The 23,714-nt window shown below is 44.3% G+C and overlaps 2 protein-coding genes across 3 annotated transcripts in view; one reads left to right on the top strand and one right to left on the bottom strand.

Annotated features, from left to right (window-relative positions):
* Positions 1-21,197, top strand: DEGS2 (delta(4)-desaturase, sphingolipid 2). 2 transcript variants are annotated; one of them, XR_001413732.1, is made up of 4 exons: positions 1-107; positions 9,343-10,085; positions 16,449-18,981; positions 21,100-21,197. XR_001413732.1 is itself a non-coding variant. In XM_014957562.1 (3 exons), the coding sequence occupies exons 1-3, from the start codon at positions 26-28 to the stop codon at positions 16,590-16,592; spliced, it is 969 nt and encodes a 322-aa protein (XP_014813048.1). In that variant the 5' UTR covers positions 1-25; the 3' UTR covers positions 16,593-21,197. The 2 variants fall into 2 exon arrangements, 1 of the variants encoding a protein (XP_014813048.1); XM_014957562.1 differs by having other exon boundaries at positions 16,449-21,197.
* EVL (Enah/Vasp-like) overlaps positions 21,186-23,714 on the bottom strand; it is a 143,772-nt gene continuing 141,243 nt past the window's right edge. The window contains exons 13-15 of the mRNA XM_014957564.1: positions 23,300-23,366; positions 22,859-22,916; positions 21,186-21,800 (exon numbers count right to left, since the gene is read on the bottom strand). Coding sequence (XP_014813050.1) covers positions 21,763-21,800; positions 22,859-22,916; positions 23,300-23,366 — 163 coding nt within the window. The 3' untranslated portion in view covers positions 21,186-21,762. The remainder of the gene's footprint in view (positions 21,801-22,858; positions 22,917-23,299; positions 23,367-23,714) is intronic.

The following is a 23,714-nucleotide window of genomic DNA, read 5'->3' as shown; positions in this document are numbered from 1 at the left end:
GCGACCGCGGCGCGCAGCGGGAGCCATGGGGAACCGCGTCACCCGCGGGGATTTCGAGTGGGTCTACACGGAGCAGCCCCACACGCAGCGCAGGAAGGAGATCCTGGGTACGTCGAGGGGCTGGGAAGCGGCCGCCGGCCGGGCTGGAGCGAACCCCTTTTTTTCGAGGGCGGGGGAAACCCCCGATGCGGGTGCCGGCTCCCCCGATGCGGGTGCCGCCGGGCTGCGGAGCGCGGGGGCTGCAGCTCGGAGGGGTGTTTTCCCCGTCGGGGGGTGCTGCTTCTCCCAAACTCTCCTCCTCGCTTTTTTTGGAGGAGGCAGCGGAGAGGCAGGGCTGGTTACACGGGCGGCGGTGGCGGGGCGACACTGCGGGGTGACCAACCGCAGCCGCGTCCCCACATCCCGCACCCGGCCCCGGGCCGGCGGGGGGGCGGCAGCGCTGCGGGGTCCGTGCGGGGCGGGGGTGAGCGGGAGCTCTCCTGCAGGCGGGTTTTCCCGGTGTCCCGGCAGTGCAATAAAATAAATGAGGCTGTGGCTGAGTGTTTGCGGTAGGAAGTCCCCGCTGCCGGCCAGGGACAAGGTGCACCCTTGTATTTTCATGCTGGACGGGCAGCACCTACCTGCGAACGGGAGTGTGATGGGTTGGGAGGGTTTTGCTTTTGGTTTGGGGGTTTGAGTTTCTGAAGGGAGCTTCTGAAAAGAACTAGTAATTCAGAATTGCTGCAGAATATTGTTGCGTATCTCCTGAAAACATCTTGTCAATGCTTTATTAATAAAGAAGATTTTGAGCCACCCACCCCTCCCCTTTTTTGTTTTGAGTTGTTTGGTTGGATTTTTTTCCTTCCCTCTAATGAGTAGGATAAAGTTTTTAAAGATCTTTTATAAAGGAAGGCACTGGGACTTGTGGCTGACGTGCTGCTCAGGGTCTATGGCAATTGGGTGTAGTTTCTAAACTCCTCCACAATCTAGTAGATTAATCCAGGATTAATCTAAATTACAAAAACGTTTCCGGTATAGATGTGGTGGTGGAATATCTAGGTTTGGATTATATGCAGGAAAATAATAATTATTTTACTATGTAATCATGATGCAGAGTCAAATATGTTATTATATAAAATGGTGCTTCTTGGTGTCATGCTACTCATCCGCTTGGTCAAGAGGACTATGTTTTGGGTGAGCTGTGGGTAGGAGTGGGTATGGTAGGTCTCTCTCCTCGCTAATCTCTTCCTTTCGTTATCTTGCTGGAGAATGGGGACTGCAAACCATGATGAAGTTGTATTGGAAGGAGGCACTGGAGTGGTTGGACTTCTTTATGCTTGCTGCAGCAAACTCTTTTTAGGACCTTTCAATTGCCCACTTGCAGAGGGTTTGGTCCCACTCTCTTTGGGTTCAGAACAAGCAATTGGAATCAAGGTCCATCTGCTTCCTTGCAGGTCCCTCTGCCCCAGCTGTTGGGAGCAGAAGGAAGGACATAGAGAAATACAGCGTGGAAAGAGAGACCTGGAAGCTGTAGGCAGAACAATCTGCGTCTGACAAGGCAGAATGGGTCATGAAACTAGCGTTTTGAATACCAAAATGTTACCAAAAGTTATTGAAACAATCATGGTATCTCATATGATATTGGTATAGTGATCATCACTCTATTATTCAAAGCCTGAGAGTCAGCAACCCCCTGGTATCTAGAGTATGTACTGACCAAAGTGTCTAGTGTCTACTAGGCTGCAGTGCACTGTAAGAATCTTACATACATATGAACAACTATCCATAAATACCCACCTGTTTTATGTTTTTGTATATAGCAATGCCTTGGGGACAGCATTCCATGCTGTTAAAGGAAGTATTTTCCTCTCAATAGGTTAATGATTTAGTTGCTAAGCACTGAAACTTGATTGTTTTCTGTTTAGGCTCAGCTTTTTGAAATGTCAGGCATGACACTTGGATTTAAATGCAAATTGAAATTATCCATTAGGAAAAAAATATGGGCAAACTGACAAGCACATAAGGCTGTTTCTTTCCACATAAGTGGTGTTTCCTTAAGCTGTTGTTCCAATATGTTTCTGTAGAGCAGTTGGTGTGTCACAGAGCTGTATATCCTGCCTTGAGAGTTAGTGGCCCAGGTGTCTAGAAGATATTTCTAGTCGGTGACAATATGTCTGAATGGTAACCCTGTGAGTACCCCGTGAATTGCCCTACCACGGGGACATCTTTCACTAGCTCAGATTGCTCAAAGCCCCATCCAACCTGGACTTGAACACTTCCAGGGATGGGGCATCCACAGCTTCTCTGGGCAACCTGTTCCAGTTGAGCAGCAGAGCTATGAGCTGTGTTTATCAACAGCACTGGCTGGAAGTTAGCTTATGGCAGGACACTGTTGGAGTAGATGAACCTACCAGGCACGGCTATAATTATACCAGCAAATACATCAACATTTTGCGCAAGGGAGAGGTGATCTCTTCATCTCTTATCTCTTTGTAGTATCTTCCTCTTAGACTCTAGGTATTAAAATGTAGTTTGTGTTTGGTACCGTCGAGGTGCCAGCTATTTCTGCGTTACGGTGGAGATCTCTTGCCAAGCTGGCACTGCCACCCTGATCACGTTATTCACGTTCCTGAACACGTTATTCACGCTTTTCAGTTTATTGAACTGAATTGTTTTGTTGCTGTTCTTTCACCCTCTTGTTTATGAAAAGCCTGTTACTGTCCTGTGTCAGGACTGAGATTTGTGTAATGCTGCAGTGAGCTGTGTTAGGGAAAGACCTGCCTAAAAACTAATCTGACGTTAAGAAAGTTGTTTTTCATCTGAGTCTGCTTAGCCTTGCTGTATAGTTATATAATATTTTATATATATATAATATTAGAGGGAGATATAACACAGGGGATAACACAGAGGGGTTATCTACTTCTAGTCGAAACAGGATTTCTACTTCAGTGGCAGTAAGGGTTTGTTGGATTGAAATACTTGGAGAACTATGGTCTTGCACAGTGGGAAGTGTTAGTGTTTTTTCTTTCTTGAGAGAAGATAAAGAAAATCATTGCTCAGATGCTGGTAGCACCATAAGCGGACAGTGAATGGTCATTTCTCCTGCAAACAGCTTTCCAATGGCAAGCAATGAGCAATATGTTGTGGCATGAAAAGAATGAGATCTTATTTGTGCTGTGGGTTGGATTTAGCTTCATACAATTACTGAAGGTTGGTCAGAAAACGTCTTGCCTCATAGGATCCTTAGAGTCACAGAATTGTAGGGGTTGGAAGGGACCTTCAGAGATCATCTAGTCCAACCTCCCTGCCAAAGCAGGTTCACCTAGAGCAGGCTGGACCGGAACGTATCCAGGTGGATTTTGAATATCTCCAGGAAAGGAAACTCAACAACCTCTCTGGGCAGCCTGTTAAGGAAGCACTTGTTTGCTGCTGAGGATAAGGTCTGAATCAGTGTTGCTCAGGATAGGCTAGAAGCACCAGGATATGATCTAACATCCAAGAACAATTAATAAACAATTAATAAATATATAATTAGTTCTTTGACAAGTTATTGGAGTGGAGATGGTGCAAGTGTTTTATGTGTGCCCTATCCTGTAGAAAGGCTGAGATGTTAGCCTATGCATGGGGTGGGTGGGTGGGGAGAGGTGGAACAAAATAAAAAAGCCAAAATCCACCGATCCGAGTATAATAGCTTCCAGCTCTACTCACTTATTTAGAGATTAGTCTAGAGCTGACTGGAAGAGCTGACTCTTCTCTTGCCTATTTAAACCTCACATTTATGAAAATTCTGATAAATTGTACCTACTGAAATGTGCAAGATGCATATCTCCTTAGCTTAAATCAAAGCTCTGAATTACATATGCTTCTGGCAAAGAACCTGTGAGTCTGTTTCCCCTTTGTGCTGCAGTACGTGGGCACAGTGCTGCCACTGATGAGCACATTCAGAATAGCTGCTATCTCAGCGCTCATGCCAATTCCCTGTGGGCATCACCTATAAAATAAATCACATGAGCAGAAAGTCACTGGTTTAGGTGCTTCTGGTCTTCTGCTGGCAATGTATTAAGTGCAACTGAAGGCTTTTGCTTACTCCATGTCGCAGGTTTTTGTTTCGGAGGGAGCTGGAAGCCCTCTTTCTTGCATTCCTACACCCCTTTACTCTGAACCAGCTAATAAACAAGCGAAACAAGGAGGTTGTAGCTGCTGTCATAGTGATGTGCTGACACCACCCATCTTGGTTGACATTGGCAGTGTGGCACCACTGTGGTGCTTTGCCTCTGGTGGCCACTTCTAGGTGACCCAGCTCCCTTGGACCAGCTGGCATAAAGCAATTTAGGAACTTGTGGGTGGCAAATATGAGATTAAGACCCTTATCCTTGCACATATACAAGAATATAAAAAAAATTAATGTAGTAAGTTGGGCCAGAAAGGTTTCTTATTAGTTTGCACACTGGAGGGGGCAGGAAACTGTTCAAAGGCAGAAGCTTTTATCATGCACGTTGTCCTCTCTGTGTGTCCTGGTTCACGTATGGCTTGAATTAATCATAGTATCACAGAAGGTTTGGAAGAAACCTTTAAAGATCATCTAGTCCAACCCTCCCAGCAATAAGCAGGGACATCTTCAACTGGACCAGGTTGCTCAGAGCCCCATCCAAACTGACCTTGAACAATTTAGCATTTCCCTGCTAAAAAGTTTGTCCTCATCTTTCCTATAGGCTCCATTTAAGAACTGAAAGGGTGCAATAAGGTCTCCCCGGAGCCTTCTCTTCTCCAGGCTGAACAACCCCAACTCTCTCAGCCTGTCCTCACAGCAGAGGTGCTTCAGCCCTCTCATCATGTTTGTGGTCTTCCTCTGGATCCGCTCCAACAAGTCCACGTCTTTCTTGTGCCAAGGGCACAAGTGTTCTGTGCTGTTTATGAGCATGTTCGTGACATGAGCTGCTAAAAAGCAAAACACTATCATGTTAGGAAACTGACTTCTTTTGTTTATTTTTTTTGGTCCATATACCAGCTCCAGCATAGGGCATGGGGCAGTAAAGCTAACATCCTGTGCCTGGTATCTCTTATTTGTTCTGGCAGGGACTCATAGTTGATAGAACATAGTCCACATAGTAGCATCACAGAGGGGGTTTCTTCCCGTTTTTTAAAAGGTCTTCTAAAAGTCTTATACTTATCTCTACTTTGACTGTACCTATATGCTGCACTTGTGGTCAAAATACAGGAATGTGAAGAAATTAAATTTCTTCTTTTGTTACTACTAGCTTCTCATGGCTGTGAGCAGGGCTGCTGCTCCTGTCAACCTCCACCTGTGTTTGTGCAGAGCTCCCACGTGCCTACATCCAAACCCCATGTGTGCCAAAATGTGCAAGTGCTAAGTATGTGGTGTTACATCAAGGAGAAATTGTGTCTGCTGCCATCACTGAGGTCTAACTGGGTCTCTCCTGAGTCATCTCAGGAGCATTTTCAGTGGGAATAAAGGATGAGTGAGGGTGCAGAAGAAAATATTCACTATCTCCTGAGGAGGAGGAACATGAAGACCTAGTGACTGACAACTTCTCCAGAAACAATTAATTAAGCATCACTGAGAGGAACATTAAGGAAAAAAGTGTGTAGCTAGAGTAATTGGTCAGTAGTGTTTCAGAGTGATGTGTGCTTCTAGAAAGGTGACTGATGCTTAAACACAACACTAGAGTGATCTCCATGAAATGTTAATTTAGTAACTGAATTGTTTCAGAATCATAAATGCTTCTTAAAATATACTTGGAGCATCTGTTCTCTCTGGACTGTTGTACAAGAGGGAGATGCTGTCTCTCATCGTCATGGTGCAGATTTCAGCTGCTCTGAGGTTATGCTGTAGAGGCTGTGGAGCTATTTGGGCAGAATTAACTATATCTACCCACTAAAGTGGGTATCACCACTACTAAAGTGCTTGCACTGCTTTTGTGGTATGCTAGGACGGAAAAATCATGCTTCTCCACAGGTGTACGTCTACACCAGTATTCCCACCCTCTGAATGGCAGCGTGATGGACAGCCTGGAAGCAGCACGTGTGGATAAGCAGTCTGCCAGGATGAACTAACAGACTTTCCCAATGATCTGGAGGTTGGAGAATACTCTGTGGAGATGTCAGAGTAGCTGGAGCTGTCCTGGTCCTATTTTACTGTAAAGGGCAAATCCTGGTCCAGTGTGGTCACGTAACTTGGTGGGGGTTTGAATATTGGGTGTTTTTCCTCCTATTCCTGTGCCCTTTCGATGCCATGATTGTGCATAATGAAGAGCTCATTATAGATTACATTTTACGGCCAATATGACCCAGTGCTTGTTGGGAAGCGATGGACGTTGATTGTGTAGAAGCTGGTCATTTTTACACTGGAAAAGTGCTCAAGAAGACCAAAACATAAGCAATTCAGCAAAGAGCAGCATGATGAAAATCTTTGAGCAGGTGAGACTCTAGGAGTCTCAGGAGCGGAGAGTCGGTGTCTGTTTACTTCTCCAAGGGCAACTCCTAGGAAACAAAGGTTGTCTTTACTGCGTGACTGCCACAGGTCTGATAGTCCTTTATGGCTCCTGGTTCAGCACTGCACAGTAGCCCTGTGTCTGATTCTCTGTTGCTTTTGGGATGTGGAGGTGGCTGCCACTGGTCTGCACAGCCCTGGTTTGCACAGCCCAGCTGATCACCAGCAGACATTTGTCACTGCAGCCTTACAGGTTTTTCAACTGTAAGTGCTCCATCTTGCCTTGCTAGTGTTCCTTCAGCTAACTGCAAGGCATGGACACGAGGGAAAAACAGGATACATCTTTGTGTCATCACCTTATATACAAACTGCAGTCATCAGGATCACTTAATGTGAGATTCAGTGCATCTCACTGAAGAGTGCTTGGCCTCAGGTATCGAAAGGGCCAACGTCTTGCGTGTGAAGTGTTCCTGAACCAAAGGCTTTCTGGCAGGCTACTCCACCAGCCGGGCTTTTAGCCTCCAGTGAACCAACCCACCAGCCCAGTTTGCCAGCCACCCCAAGGTTTCCCTGTGCCATGGAAATGGGAAGGGTTTATCAGTATTAATGATAAACAGACACACTACTGTGGTTTAACCAGTATGCAAAAAATTACTGTTGGAGAGGAGTTAATCATGTGTTGCATTTAATATTAAACCCTAGCAAGTTACTTAATAGCTCTCACCTGTGATAAATGCAACCCACCTGTGTTGCTGCTTGCAGACACTGTTGCTGCTGGTTGAAAGTTACCACTCTGAAACCTTCCAAATGTGATCTTCAGTCCTTGTTAGCTGCAACAAAAAGAAATAGGTCCAAAGCTTCCATTGTCTTGAGCTACAACATACAGCATCTCTTAGTCATTTCCCCATCCCATTAAAACATTTTTTTGGTCAAAGTTTTACCAAGCTGAGGAACAGATTTGGTTGGTTTACATCTCTTCATCTCTTCTGGTGACTGCAGTAACCTATCTCTTATATTTCTTATATTATAGAATAGATTCTATTTCGCTAACAGATTTTTCTGACCAGGTCATTTTATCAAGTTATTCTTTAGAATAGATAACCTGGCATTTTGGGTAAAACTTTGGTACCTGTCTAGGTACCAGAGAACAATTTCTAGCATGTTAGCATTTCTAACGTGAAAACTCATTCCAAGAACTACAAAAACAAGGACAAAAACAAAACAGCAAAACCCAAACCCCTGGGTTTTCTAAAGATTTTTATCAAAAAAATTGGCTGACTTAGAAAGATGTGAACTTTTACTAGGGCTTTCCCACCACTTAGAAAATATGTCCCCTGCCTGAATACTCCTCATGGTGATTTTACCCCTTTGTCCTCACAAGGGGAAGAATTGAGAATATCCCTTTTCATACCATCTTCTGCAAAGCCTGTCTAATCTTTATTGTCTCTAACCGCTGTTAAGCTGGGCTGAAGTTGGCCAACAGGCCCAAAAGTCGGTTGAATGGCTGCAGAGCATGAGCAGATCAATCTGCTTCCTGTAGTGCTTCATCTGTCTGATTTCTGCACAATTTTCAGGGTTTGTTTCTATAAAAACCTCCTCTGTGTCCTGTCCCCCAGTGCCTGCCACTGCTTGCAAGGTCACATGAAGTTGTGCATTGTCTCCTGCCTTTGTTTATAGTATATACAGCTGCATAGGTGCAAATTATTATAATCTGTGTTTATTGCCTTGGTATCATACAGTGTCAGTCAGATGATATTTACTTTTCTATTCATAAAACAGGCCTATCAAACTTACAGGGACACACTGTGTAACCTCAGGGTTCAGAAGGAGTAACTTGTCCTCGAGTCTTATCTATGTAAGCTGTAATTATTGAGAAATGCAGAGTATGAGTAAGAGGAGGGAGGCCAGCGGGTGGGTAAAAGCCATAAAACATTGGAAATATTCATGTGCAAGTTAATACTGGACGTGAGAAGCGTGGGTTAGTAAAGACGGGACCTGAAGCAATGAACAGCACCTAGAAGATAAGCTGTACTTCTCTGTGTATTTTTTTTTCTTAAAAGGACAAATGAATGGCCGGTGGAACTAAAGATCAGTAATCTGGTCCTGTCCTGACCCAGGTCAGACCAGGCAAGCCTAGTCCATGTCTCTCAGAGGCTGTGCGGCAGCATTTGTGAGGCTGCATGAAGCTGTTGTGTGATTATTGATGTGACGTTCATGCCTGTTTCTGGTGTGTGGCTTGGGAACAGGCTAATGAATGGGAACAGAGAAATAATGTTTGTTTCTTACAAGTTCCTGATAGTATTACTGACTTAGTTGTGGTGTTACGATGTGCATAGAGTTGTACACATTGTAAGCACCGGTGAACACTCAACTACTTAGGAATTATTTTTTTTAATGCTATATTTGTCACCTAACCACAGAGCAGAACCTGGCAAGCCTGTTGCTCAGCCCTCTTCCACTGCTAGTATGTCTGAAGCAACAGCATGGAAAGGGCTACAAAGAAGACAGTTGTATCCTTTTTGTGGAAAACAGCAAATAGATTGGGCAAAACAAAAGGGGAAATGAAAGACTTGACAGAAGGTGCTTCTTAGAGCTTAAATCTGGTGGGTTTTGGCATATTAATACTTATCCTTGTGAAGGCACATGATGCCACATATTGACCATCAGGATAATTTTTTTTTTGTGTACATATATGTGTGTGTGTATGTATTTCTCTCAGTATCAATGACAATTGAACATGATGCTGGCAGTGGGAATGGATCCCATACATCAGGAAAGCTTTCACTGTGGTGGCAATCCTGCTTTGGAATTGCCACTTCATAAAACTAGGGCCTCAAACATATGGTGATAAAAACGGAGTGCTGGTACCTAATTGTGATCTAATGAGGTTTTCTCTGTGTTTTTCCCTTTAGCAAAGTATCCACAGATCAAGACTCTGATGGGACCGGATCCACATTTAAAGTGGATTGTATCTGGAATGGTTTTCGTGCAGTTTCTAGCATGCTACCTGGTGAAAGACTTATCTTGGAAATGGATTTTCTTCTGGGCTTATGCTTTTGGGGGTTGCATCAACCATTCCCTGACCCTAGCCATCCATGATATTTCACACAACGTCGCCTTTGGGAACAAGCAGGCCAAGTGGAACCGATGGTTTGCAGTCTTTGCCAACCTGCCGATTGGCATCCCTTATTCTGCCTCCTTCAAGAAATACCACATTGACCATCATCGGTACCTTGGTGGGGACAGCCTGGATGTGGACATTCCCACAGACTTTGAAGGCTGGTTCTTCTGTACACCACTTCGGAAACTGCTTTGGCTTTTCCTCCAGCCTCTATTCTACAGTCTGAGGCCACTGTATGTGAACCCCAAAGCAATTACAAGGATGGAAATTTTTAATGCTCTCGTCCAGTTTTCTATAGACCTTATAATTTACTACCTTTGGGGGCTCAAACCTATTATTTACTTAATAGCAGGTACAATTCTTTGCATGGGTTTACATCCCATTTCTGGGCACTTCATAGCAGAACACTATATGTTCTTGAAAGGGTATGAGACATACTCTTATTACGGACCTCTGAACTGGCTCACCTTTAATGTAGGGTACCACATGGAGCATCATGACTTCCCCAGCATTCCTGGATGCAGGCTGCCAATGGTAAGTGTGGCATTGCACAAGTGAATTGGTTTTTTATAAAAGCTGATAAACTGTCTCAAAGAAATCTGAATCATAGCAATGGATCAATTTTGAAAAAGAAGGAAGCCTTTGGGATTTTTTTCTAATGTTTTCATTTTAAGCAGGAGATTGAGAGGAATGGCTGCCAAACTGTTGTAGTATTTAGTTTACTTGATGGAAAAAAGAACATTGGAGCCTCAGAGGGCTCAAGGAATACTTTTTGCATGTCAAAATCCTCCAACAATACTCTAAAGTTCTCCATTTCTTTTTCTCAGCCACCAGGTTTCATCTCTTTGAAATTTTAAAGGCCCATCTAAAGTGAGGCAGGTGGCAATTACTACTTGAAATTTGTCTAACAATCAATCTGCTAACTATATTGCTTGATTAACATCAAACAAAAGTCCTTCTATTTTTGAGGTGACGTAAGTATCGGGGCATGTTCCAGCCTGACACATATAGCACTAGAAAATAAAGCCCCACTCTACATGACTTGTTTTAGCTCTGCCCCACCCACAGAAACTAAGGATGCCTGATTTGTCATTGGGAAAGTGCTGTGGCTTTCCTCTTTTGAAAGTCAAGTCCCTTTTTGTTTATGTTTTATCAGTTGTGGGAATCAAATTTGCAAAGCCCAGGTGTCTAGGAGTGGTTTTCAATCTCCCCCCAGGTATGTAGCTGCTCTTCTGGGTTTTAATACAAGGGTTCCTTGGCAGGTGCTCACAGTGTTAGAGGTACGTGCCTTCAAAGTGTTACTCCTGCATACAAATCCTCTGGCATAGTAGGAAGGAAACATCTTCTGTCTCTGGTTGGGTGCAAGGTTGGGGGCTACTAGTGTAACACCCGCATGAGGTGGAGGTAGAGCTGAAGATGCTGAAGTTCAGGAGCTGTGACCTCCCCACTACTGCGTAACTTCTACAACTTTTACCATGCAGGCAAACCCTGCCTTAAGGGTTAATGTTCTTCATCACAGAAACACTATGTACGAGGAGATTTTCTTGTAGTGTAGAAGGGTGTGGAGAGCGCCTCTATAGCCTCCAGTTCTGTTTTATTACTGCTGGAGATCTGTCCTGGAGAAACTGGCCATGCCTGGTGGGGTTCAGAGCAGCTGGTAAAGCAGACCCATTCACAGGTGAAGTTCTCCTGTCAGGCACTCCCATTGCTGATACACCTGATAGCTCGGCTGGGAAGTCTATGAGCTTAGATTTAGCTTCAAATGTTCAAACTTGTTAGATAGGCTTAGATACTTAGACTACTGAAATGTAAATAGAAGAAGAGGAGGTTTGCTCTGCATCTTACGAGGGAGGTGAGTGACTAATTGAACTTGCTGGGACTGTTGCACCAGACCTGATTGAGACCTGAAAAGCTCTTCCCCACCCACATCACAAATAGTTCAGCCTAATTCCTCGAGGCTGTGCAGCAGCTGGAAGTGTCTGCCCTCCTGTGTAAAGAGGATAGAGTTATTAGTTGAATTTCATAGGCTCGTGTTCTGTGTTTCTAGCTCTTGGGCAACTGGGACTTGCCCTGCTGGTGGAGGAGATACCAGGCTTGTCAATCCTTGTTGCCTGACAGAACTATATGGAAAACTTTGAGTCTTTGATGAGTGAAAAATCTATTACGATGTGAAAATCCGTTGGCATAAGTTACTGTAGAAAAGCCTTTGTCCATTAAAGGAAGTTGGTTATTCTTCCCTGCAAACTGAGGAGAAAAATTCTCTGCCTGTTTGGTTGAAGGAGATAAGGGGACAGCTCCTCCTTGGATAGCTTTAATCTTTGAACTTCCTAACAGGTAGGGGTATAAACCTCCCCTTGGTCTCTTCTGCTTAACCTCCCAAAAATTCTTCACACAGCAAGTCTAGTTTTTTCAGATTTGGTCTCCTAAGCACTTGAACTTCTGATAGTTGAATTGTGCAATATGGATGACCTCTCAGTATAGCTATTTTTATTGTTGGATATTGGCAAGTATTTGATTCCTGCCTGATTGATAGCAGGGGAGAAACAGGATCATAGGATCACTGGATCTTAGTCTTGGAAAGAGTCTGGCTCTTCCACTTGCTTATCAGAAAAGTAAATTCAGCTTTGTCCTTTGTTACAGGTGTCTCATTCAGAATGTTCCGAGTAATTTATTTGCCACTGCAAAGACCTTTACCCTGGGAGTGTGACGGATTTGAAAGAGGAAGAATTAGGCTGTGCTGTAAGCCTATAGGTATTACAGATGAGTGACATGAGTGTGCAGTAAGAACTTGTCCCACTAGTACAATGAGAGATTTTGCAAGAGACCATGAAATTTAACCTTATAATGAGGGACCTGCTCTAAAAAAACCCCCATAGACATACAAGTAGACTAGTCTATGCATGAAGGCTTATAACTGTAAAATATTGTATTGTTTACCAAATGAGTAAGAAGATCCATTCTTCATTGTGTGAAGGATTGAATATACTTATGAAGAGAGGGGACAGGAGAACAAGGAGGAACTCAGTACTCTTCCTACAAACTGCAATAAAAACTGCAGTGTTACCAGAGGCAAACTAGTTACTCATTAAGTTTGTGGGAAAAGGAAAAGACATGGTATGAAACCAGATTTATTAGACAGACAAGATTGGAAAACATGGTAGATGTGCTGGTTTTGAATTGCAGATTCCATTAACCCTGTGATGGCCAGGAGGGCTAGCTTGAGCACTCCCCCCCACTTAAGGACTATGGAGGGAACTTCTGTAATATGCCTTCTAGGATTCTAAACATAATCTTTTAGCTTCTTGTCATAAGAATCTCAAGCTTCCATACAGCCCCAGGACAAAGGCTCTGTAACAGCCATGGTGAAATATGAGGTTGCATTTAATTTTGTGCCTATCTGATACAGTGGAGTAGGATTGGGATCCTGTTGCTGTGCTCCACAAGCACAAACCCAGAGTTTCAGTCTACAGTGATTTCTTACCTGTCACCTTGATCTACTTGAAGACCCTCAATATACCAGGTGCCAAGGGCCTAATAAGCTTCTTGCAGAGTTTGCTATCTCTTCTTCTCCTTCCATGATACCTTCCATTCCCAAACTAGCAATGAGTTAAGACTTACAGTTGAGATCTGGAAGGAGGAAGGGAGGGAAGAATTGAAGCAAATGGATGATCTCCAATGCAATATGGAAAGCTTGAGGGGAAGTCGGGAGCTGGATCTAGGAATGCTTTGACACAGTGCCATCTTCTTTGAGATGATCTGTGATCTGGCTGCAAAACCTGCTAGCTGGAAACAGCCTTCCTCAGGTTTTGTACTGCACCCAGAATGCAATGTGGAAGATGACTCTTTTAGCCTTGCCTAAACAGCTGTAGTTTAATATTGTATTTAAAAGGGAATATGAATTCAAAACTAATTATTTTCATCCCCACTCCCTGAATTTTCTGGTAGGTAAGGGAGAGATAATTTTGCTTTACATATGGAGATGCTGAAACAAATTGCAATAGATTAAGTGGTTTTGTCAGGAAACTTTTTTGTCTCGATCCACTGTAAAAGAGAAAAAACTTTTAAAATCATTTCCTGCCACATCATAGCAAAATGGAAACATGCACCTGCCTTTCGGAAGTCCTCCCTCTAACTGCATTCATTAAATTTTCCCTCTTCTCTATTCCTTTGTCAAAAACATTTTATTGCAATTTACCTTCTCCTCTCCATTGCATACGAACATCTCATACAGCTGTCCTGCCCAGAGCACAGGGACCTTGCTGATGGTGCAGGTGGTGCCTGCTTCTGCACAAGGTGCTGCTAGGTAGTACCCTACCCTACTGGTCTAGGGTAACACGCTCCCGGTCACCTCTTGTGGGCTTCTCATACCAGGCTTCTCAATCAGAATGAGCTGCCACCATGCTGTGCAGGAAGGTGCTAAACAGATATGGTTGGTGAACAAGCAACTCCTCCACACTTGATGCTGGCAAGTATCTTGCTAGCTGTGACTGGGCTGCCTGCTCCCAGAATGGGGTGTGTAGGACCTTCTTCAAAATCACTGCTAAGTATTTTGATTAATCATCTTAGTTATCCAATACTACTTGTTTTCTAGGTGCTTGTTTTATATCTGTACTACAACTGCAGAATGTGTGTATGGAATGTATTTAAGGGCAAGTTTCCAGATCTGCATGTTGTGTTCACCTGAGCTCTTCAGTGCTATCCCCAAGCTGCACTGGGCATAGCTGGGCAACCATAGGCTGTTTATTGGCCTCTTCGCTGAACCATTTTTTCCTACTTAGTCACTGGAGTAATTTTTAGTTAGCCTTTGGTGCCAGAGAGTGTAGCCACTGCCTAAGACATTGTTCCTAGGAGCTGAACTGGTTTCTGTGAATCTCCATCCCTCCACTTCCACATGCGAGGGGCAATACAGAAAGACTTTCTGAAGCCCTCATGGTGGTCAGAGTCTAACGGGATCAAGATCTCTGCAGAATAATGTAAGGAGCTGAGAAAAAATGGTCCAGACCTTTTTTTCTTTGGGCAAGAAATATATGGGGGTTCTGAAGAAGAGGGAAATGGTAGACTTGCCATATGAACTTGGGTAGTATACATGAGGGCTGAATTACTGTTGCTAGTCAAAATTCAGGTAGAACTTCTAAAATGGAAGTAGGAGTGCGGGTCTGTAAGCAGCAGTGTGCTAGGGAATGGCCACACCAGAGCTGGAGTGAAGCTTTGGGGGCTGGGTATCCGAGACCTGCTTTGTGTTTGCATAAGAGGCCTCACTAGTGGCTTTCATTCAAGGGAGCTCACTGTCTAAATAGTCCTCCCTCTCATCCTCTGGCTATTTCAATTACCTAGCTAGGAAAAGGGAGGATACAAAACCCAAATTAAATTAGCTCCTTCTGCAACCAGTCAGAAATAAAATCTCCATCTCCAGAGATCTTACCTGGTGCCTGGAAATCACCCTTCTTCCAGTCATTAACAAATACCTCTAGGGGAAAATGCTGATATTATCTGAACCCCATTGAAAATTAACCACATTTGAAGCACAGACCAACACTATAAAGCAGGATATAGGGAATTATGTATCCGAGGTATTCAGTGGAAGGCAGAATACAGTCAGAGCATAACAGAATCTTCCACCTCCAACACAAGACTGCCATGAGCACAAGGAGTACGTAGGAGCTGAGGTACAAAAGTAAAAGATCTTAATGGAACTTGTACATTACCCAGCCTACCTCATTGGGAAGCATCTGCTAGGAAGCTGAATTAATGAGGTAACTGGTGGTGACTGGTACTGGCTTATAATTTAACTTTTGCTGGGATGCTCCCCGCTTCACAGTCAAAATGCTGTGCTAAGATTCTACCATTACACCTCGAATGCTGATGAGACCCTCCTCCCAGTTGACAATTTCTGTGTAACCCTCTTGCTCGTCACTGGAAGTCCGTACTGTGCTCAGCATAGCTGGCTTTAACATTCTGCAGGGTTTCTAAAGCAACAAGTCATGCTGTCCAGCAGGACAAGCTACTCTAGAACAGAGCTTTGTTTGTCTAAGAGGTGGAGCTGTAATAAAACCGTGCCCCAGAAATTTATGTACAGGTATACAATAGTTAACAGACTCTGCTGCTTCGTAAATGTGTTCAAAAAGAGCATCTAGCTGGAGCCAGGGACTAATGATAACTTGGGAATCCTCATCATCCACTCAACCTGCCAGGTCTGAAGCCTCTTTGTCCTCTGGTTCTGGCCTTACTACCAGCACCATCCCCAACAATGCGCAGTGCTTCTCTGATGGCAACAGTCTTAAGGCTTGGGGATTTGTAACAGGGCTGAAATTTTATTAGACTCATGATCTAATAATGAATTTTGCACCATTTTTAACACTAGACTGAAGAGAATGGACCGCCCCTGCAGTTTCCTCTGCCTGCTGGAGGAACCCGTCTCTCAGATTTGCATCACGGTAGCCAAATGGAGGAAAGGGAACTAAGTGTGGGCAAGGCTGTGACTGGCATTTTCTCAATTGATATTTCTTTCCTACCCGGAACCCTCAGCAGACGAGTATAACGAGTGGCAAGCAGGGCTTTAAATACAGTGTGTTGGAGTCTTGGCAATTTATAAGGTGGATTAGTCATCTCATTGTGGAGATCCCTCCACCTCCCAAATGAGAGAAAATAGTTCTGGCTGAAGGCAATGATCCCTCAGCTTTCAATTTCTGACACGTGAGGCAAAACTTACATCAGAAATCTGCTAAGAAGTATCTAAATGTGTTTAAGTACAGCTGGTTTGGCTGAACTTCAGAAGTTCACAAGCAGTAACAAGTAACTTCAGGTTATGGCTGTGCTATCAGATCTGTACGTGAAGACTGACACGCACCTGACACTCTGCAGCTAAACGGCTCGTTCTCTCTCTTCTTCTTCTTCCAGGTGAAGAAGATTGCAGCAGAATATTACGATAACCTCCCACATCACCAGTCCTGGATTCGAGTTCTGTGGGACTTTGTTTTTGATGACACTATTGGCCCTTATTCAAGGGTTAAGAGACTATGCAAGCTGGCGAAGGAAAGCTAATGGACTAACTCCGTCTGCTGCATCCGTGTTTTGTTTGTTCATCTGAATGACTTGAATTTTCTGCAGAAGGATGTGTTTGTGTGCTGAAGTAGCATTGGTGTGTGCTCCTTGGACCAAGAGGATGAGTGTGAAACTGAAGCAGTTGGATGCACTATTTCAGATTATTGATACTTTTTAACAAAGGATATTTGTATATGTAGCCCTTAGAATGTAGATTAGAGTGAGCTGTGATTATATGAACCTTTGGTCTAGGCTTAGAGTTAACTTCCTGGGCCACATGTGAGCTTTGACCTGGTCTGCAACAGAGAATGGTGTGTGTATGTGTGAGCACGCATGTGTGTAGTTGAGGACCGGCTTCTCTTGGTGCCAGATGAGGTGTGGATGCTCTGCATGCACAGGACTGCAGAAGCCAGGAGGACTGGCATGCAGCAGCAAATGATACTTTCTGGAGAACACAAGGGTGCCTTTAGCTCAATCTAGTGTCTTCTGACAATGGCTGGTAGCAGAGATTTTGTATATGCAATGAAATATGTTTATGTTTTTGTACGTTTTGATCATTATTTTAGTAGCTGCTGTTTGACTTTTATTCCAGGGCTTTGTATAAACTTTTTCTGAATCCATTACTATTCTTAAGATCTAATACTCAGTGTTGCTAAGTGGCAGAGATGAAGTGTGACATGGAGAAACCTTTCCTTTAGTCTGCTTGCTATCTGATCAGCAACCTGGATGCGTCCCCAGAGGAACTGGGTGGTCCCTCCTCACTCAGCTTTTCAATAGTGTTCATAGTTTCTTGTTTCTTATACTTTTCCGCACTATAAGGCTTTCTGAGGGTGGAAAGGTGCTAGATTTAATTGCTGCTTACGAAGATTGTTACTATTCCTGATCATCTTTCTTGGTCTTCTCTGTGTTATAGCCCTTTCTGTCAACAGGAGTATGTGCCAGTGAAGACATGGAGACATTACGGTAGTATTTGTTTCTAACTGCTTTCAGAATAATTGTAACTTTTTTGTTCTGTCATTCAAGGGGCACTGATGACATTTGGGAAGTAAGTGATGCTCCAACTATGTAAAATCTGTCACTGATGGGGCTAAGGGGATGGGTGTTCAGGGAACATGGTGCTGGGGTTGTGTCTCTCCCTAGGTGTCTTACTTTGTGTTATTCACGGTAGCTTTCATCTGCTATGTCTACCCACTGGAATAAGCCTTCCCTGCCTGTCCTCTCCAACTATCAACTTCTGGCTACCCTCAATAATTATGTGTCGTCAAAAACCTTAATCACCAAGCAGAATGATATCCTGGGAGTCAGGAGTTCAGGTGCCATCTTATAACTTCCCTCCACCCTGGAAAGCTAACAACTTATTTCTGTCCTTACCAAGTGGTTAAAAGAGAATAGATCTACAAAGGTCCTTGTATACCCTAACCCTCTAACAGTATGACTTTTTTGTTTTCCTCTGGAAATCCATGTCTGTAACAAAGAAAAGGATTATTCTGCATTGCTTTGGGTCTCTCGAAGTATGCCATTAGACCTGGGAAGCCCATTTTCTCCATAAATACAGTTTCATTCCTTCCTCCTACAGCACTGGATCCCGTGAGTCAGTGTGTCCTTGAGCTAGCCTGGCGTAGTGGGCAGCTGAGCCTGTCCTCGTGTGTCTGGGTAAATACCTTTGTGATGCAGGGGCTGGACACCAGTTCATTCACAGATATTGTTTTGGTCTCGTTCTCTTTCTGGAAAAGATGAGGAAGAACAGGATTTCTTCTAACGCTTCAGACTTCACTGGTTCTTCAGGTACCTCTTCTCCCAGAGGAGGAGGCTTTGGTGTGGGAACTACTGTTGAGTTCTTTGTGTTCATGTGAGGAGCTTCACTTTATTAATTTACTTCAGTGTTGCTGCCACTCCATGATCACACATTCAACTTCCCGTGTCCTTAGCAAGCTTGGCCAATGTCGCAAGTTAATATAAAAACCACAATAAAGATTATGCTATCTTCTTTAATCTGACTATGGTCCTTCTCCTCTATGGAGAGTCACCTTTCCCTTACTCAGCTCTTCCATGATGCAGTGACCTGTGTGGTCTATAGATTACTAGCCTAGCCTGACACAGAGGCTGTGGTGTAAATAGAGGGTAGCCAAAATTGGCAATAGCTTCTTATCCTGCCTCCCATCAGTATTTCCATGACAGGCCCACCTTGCTTTGCCTGGGGAGCCCTACAGCCCTCCTGCTCTGCACTCTCCATCTCAGTGGGAATCTGAAGTGGATGGAAGCCTGGTGCCTGCAGATGTGTGGTGCAAGTGGAGTTCCAATACGTGTGGGTGCTGCTGGAGAAGGCTGTGATCCTGTCCTCCCCGTGGGTACTTGTCCTTGCCACTACCAGTGAAGTTTCCAGAAGCAGGTTTGGTTTTTTTTTATACCACAGGGCAAATGGGTCTGTGTTAAAAGAACACTTGGGGCTATCTATAGTTTTATTCTCGTTGCTTAAAAATTAATCCAGATCCCCTTTGTTGTGTGGCCATACTAATGCTCTGGCAAGATGAAATAGGAGGGACGCAGAGCTGTATGACAGGTTAGAGTGGAGGTGAGTGCCCCTTTTGATTTCTGCTGATGTGAGATGCCTGGGGCCTGCCCTGTTGCAGCAGTACCCTCCGCAAGCCCATTGGAATGGGCTGCCCAGGGAGGTGGTTGAGGCACCATCCCTGGAGGTGTTCAAAAGACGGGTTGATGTAGTGCTGGGAGGTATGGTTTAGTGATGATGCTCCTTGTTTGTTGTGTGGGTGTCTATTTTTGTCAGTTAGGTTGATGGTTGGACAAGATGATCTTTAAGGTCCCTTCCAACCTAGAAGATTCTGTGATTCTGTGACACCCTTCTCTACAGAGCCCACAGGCAAACTCAACCCACGTGAGGGAGGGGGAACTCCTTCTGGCAGTGTCACTACTGTGGATAAGCTGCTCTCCACATCTCTGCACATCGCAGGAGCTGTAAGGTGGGAACCAGGGAAATGCTGGTGACACCAGGACTGCTCCCCTGCCCCTATCAGCCCAGCTTCTCCTTCCACCCCTGCGCACCTTGCTCCCACAGCTGTTAAGTGGCCCTGTGCAAACTGCAGCTCATTATGTCTTAATTACACGAGGCCTGCAAAGGTAGAAGAAGCAAGAAAGGAAAAACTCATTTACAGCAGGTGGCTGATGTTAACAGAGGGCACAGCATAGCCAAGCTGAATTACAAGGCAGTTATTACTGACCTTAGGCATAATGCCACATTCCAAGGCAAGACATGAACCGTGCCAGGCCCCAACTTCCTGAAGCTTAATTAAGATTACGGGAGAGTTTCACTAAACAGTTGTGATCATCTGAGAGGCAGCAGTTTTGAAAACTACCTGCCGTTGTCTGGTAGGCCATTATATGGGTTTATAATTAAGAAACGCATGAGCTACTGTACGAGATTTATGCAACAGAGCATTATAATCTTTGCTATTACTGATGCTTGTCTGTGTTCTTCCTACTGGAAAGGCTCCTTCTCCTGGTCTGGGCTTGTCGTATTGTGGTGCATATCAATGTCTGCCTGCTTTAGTTCCCATGTGGACATCTTAACCCTGCTGCCTAACCTGTCTCTCGCCTTCTGCTGCCATTCAACAGCAAACAGCCATCAGGATCAGTCTGGAGCTCACCGTTGCATTAAACTCAGATTTCTCCCATTTCTCCTGTATTTCATCTAAAGTATAACGACGTTGTAAAAAAGACATTTCTAAAAGGCAGGTTATATGTTTCTTTGAAGAGTGCTGAAGGCCAACCGCCTGCTCTCCAAGCCAAAGCAGGTAATATTTTACAACTAACTGCAAAGCACGCCCTACCCCGCCTCCTCTCCTGGCTCTCCTGGACCTGGCAGGCAGTGTCTCCTGCCTCTGCCATCCTCTGAGAGCTCTGGGGGACACAATCAAGGGGACAGCCACAGCCTCTTCTGGGCTGCTGTGCCAGGCTCTGCTCCCGAAGCCATAACTGGGGCCTGACTTTAAAAAGAAAAGCTTCAGGAAGGCCTGAAGCAAAGCAGGGGGCTGGGGAAATATTTGACAGATTTCCATAGCTGAACTCCAATCCTTGGCCTTTTGCACAAAGTTATCAAGAAGATGGTATCAAGACAACTGTGGTGTAAAGCTTGCACCAAATTAAGTCAAGCAGAAATCCCCAAGATTGCACTGGTGGAAAGAATGGCTCTAAAGGAAAAAAAAAAAGTGCATGACCTGAAAGCTATGACTGATTCAGTGTCCTGTACTTCTATCTTTGACTTCACTTCCATGAAATGAAGCTCAAGACGAATGCAACATGTAAGATATTAACAAATGACTCCCCTTAAGCCTCTAGTTCAGCAGTGCTGTGGCAGTGATTTCCTCTTCCACCCTCCTAATGCCTTCTGTAGCCTTGTTCTGCACAACTACCTCCCTTTTATTTACGGGGAGCTCTTAGGAGCACAGGTGATGGGATCTGGGTTTTTTTTTCAGCCATGGTTTTTTTTCAGTCTCGGGCACCACCTTCTCATCGTCAACCCAAGCGACATCAAAGAGTGGGAGCTCAAAGGATAAATGAAACAAAGGAAGGCAGGGCCATGTGGACAATAAACAGTTTATTACCAATATGAACACAGATACTGTGATGCACCGACGTACCATTTTTTTTTTTTTTATATTGTGATAACTCTGAGACAAAGAACTTCTTGGCTGACAACTAACATGTCTCTGTTTCTTCTGGTGATGCCACAATACATTTCTGTTGGCAAAGGATCTTCATTTACATTGCAGACTACTAGTAAAATTACTTTGAAGTCATCTATCAAAAGCAAATGGTTCACGTGTGTTCTTATCTACTACTAAAAAGAAAGGTAATACATTTAAATAAGCAAATACAAAATACAAAAAAGGCTGACAAATCCAATGTGCAGTGTCAGATGAAATCTAAAAAATCCAGAAATTTAAAATTTAATATTCTTTAGATTAAGACTTTTAAAATGAAGCGAATCCAAGGCAGCAGCAAGCTTCAAAGTGTGCTGAGTCTGCTAATAAAAAGGGTATAAGAACAAAGACAGTGCCGGTGTCCTCTCTCACCATCTTGCATGACCTTGGTACACTTAGAAATGATCCGATCTTCCTAGCATTCTTAGTACCGTCCAAATGCTTTGCCATCATTATGTTGTACTGATTCTACTCAACTCCTGCCGTATGGCTAGAAAACCAAACCAAAGAGTTAATGCACAACGTTACACCCAGGGCGATGGAAAACGCTAAGTGTAGAGGCTGCAGAAAATACACGCTGGTAGAAGGATGAGTGGAGGGTAAAAGAATGAGTAAGGGTAAGCAGTCAGCTGTTTGCTTGCAAACTGCAGTACTGGCTCAAGAAGTTGCATCTGTGGTTTATGGGAATGTCTTTTTTTTGCACTGGAATGAACTCGGGAAGCTCTGAGGACCAAGCTGCCAGGACAGTAGCATAAGGGCCAGGGTCTCCTCAACTGCAAACCCTTTTGTCAACACATGGGTCTAGGGCAAGGGGACAGGGAATAGATTTCTAGCTGTTTTACAGTCTCCTTTGTTTTTTTTCCACCCCCCTTCTGTGTGAATCTAAGATGGGGGCATGTAGCATGTGGACATGCATCTTCAGATGCCCTAAGGCAGGGTTCTAATAGGTATTTTGCTGTGTGTTTCAATAACGGCTCTGAAAAATACGTTCAGTCACATACTGTAATTTATAAAAAAGTACTGATACATTTAGTACAAATGTTGCACTTTTCAATAAATTAGAAAAATACGTGGCTATTTGGAAAACTCTAATCGATTGAAGGTCTGAAATAGCTCTTCAAACCCAGGAAGCCTACGAAAGATGCTCGGGAAGGATTTTCAGTTCAGTACTCTGTCCCCTCCTCATCCCGGACCTGTGTGGCCAGCTAGTTACAGGTGATTTCACGCTCCCTGATTGTGATAAATTCACATGCCACGGGCTACGGGCAGGCCCTTTCTCACCCTCCCACCTGTGAGAAACACCGGCCAGTGAATTTCTCACAGGTTGGGGGTGAAAATGCTCGTCAACAGCATAAAAATAAAGGATGTAAACATAATGTCAGGATCAGAGCTCAGATAAGGCAGATGCTTGTTCCTCAAATGTGTGTATAAATCAGAGCTGCTCAGAGAAGTCTGAAAACACCAGGGAACTCTCTGCAGTTCCTATCATCTTATCTATGGGAAATTAGTCATAAAGATGAGAAAAATAATGATTTTTCTCTTTCTTACCATCAATTATCTCCTCTTTCACTTTGTGTAACTCTCTTACAACTTCCTCCAATATTTCCTGATGAGACAAAACACAAGTCAGCTGCTCAGAATTTCCTTCTCACCGGTGGAAGAAAATGCAAGTTTAACACGGCAGTGCTGCGTCCCCCGCCTCCGCTGACGATCAGAGCCCTAGACACTGCTAACAGCTACGTCTGCACTCCCAGGCCGAGGACTCAGAAGATGCTGGTGTTATTTATTTGCACGTTTCCGTACAGACATCTCGCTCAAACAGCAGTGAGACTGTGCTCTCTTGCTGCTCACCAGCTAGCCCTCCTCTAAGCGCCTAGTTGTAGAGGAAATCAGAAGACTGAACAGCTGTTTTGCTTGTACAGCGCATGCATGGGGGAAAATGGGTAGCTCGTCAAACCTCTGAAGTGCAAAAAAGACCTCTCCACTCACCTGTTTCATTCGATCAAAATCTAAGGCATCCATAGCCACATCGTTGCTGCTGCTCACTGGCTTCATCCTTGAGAAATGGGAGAAGAGGACAAAAAAAAAGGCAGTCAGTTCCTCACCGTGCACGCCAGGCTACACCCACTACACCCACCTGATGGCGTGGAGGAAATCCACCCCAGAGCAGGAGCACCCACGTTCAAGTGCTGGACTGGAGGCTCCCTCTTGTGCCACTCCAGAGAGTTGGGCAGCTGGAGAGCAGCACTACTCCCCTTTGCACAGCCCGACCCTCAAAGATGCTGCTTTCTCCTATTGCAGGCATAAAGACTGCACCGAGACAGAATTTAGTCTTTTTTTTTTTTTTTTTGTGGTTGGAGGTCTCCATGATTTCAAACGGGGAAATGCTGGGGGGACTTTAGGG

The sequence above is a fragment of the Calidris pugnax genome, unplaced genomic scaffold (genome assembly GCF_001431845.1).
Source record: "Calidris pugnax isolate Ruff unplaced genomic scaffold, ASM143184v1 scaffold211, whole genome shotgun sequence".
Taxonomy (NCBI): domain Eukaryota; kingdom Metazoa; phylum Chordata; class Aves; order Charadriiformes; family Scolopacidae; genus Calidris; species Calidris pugnax.
The sequence above is the reverse complement of the archived record's forward strand: the minus strand, read 5'-3'. Positions and strand labels throughout refer to the sequence as shown.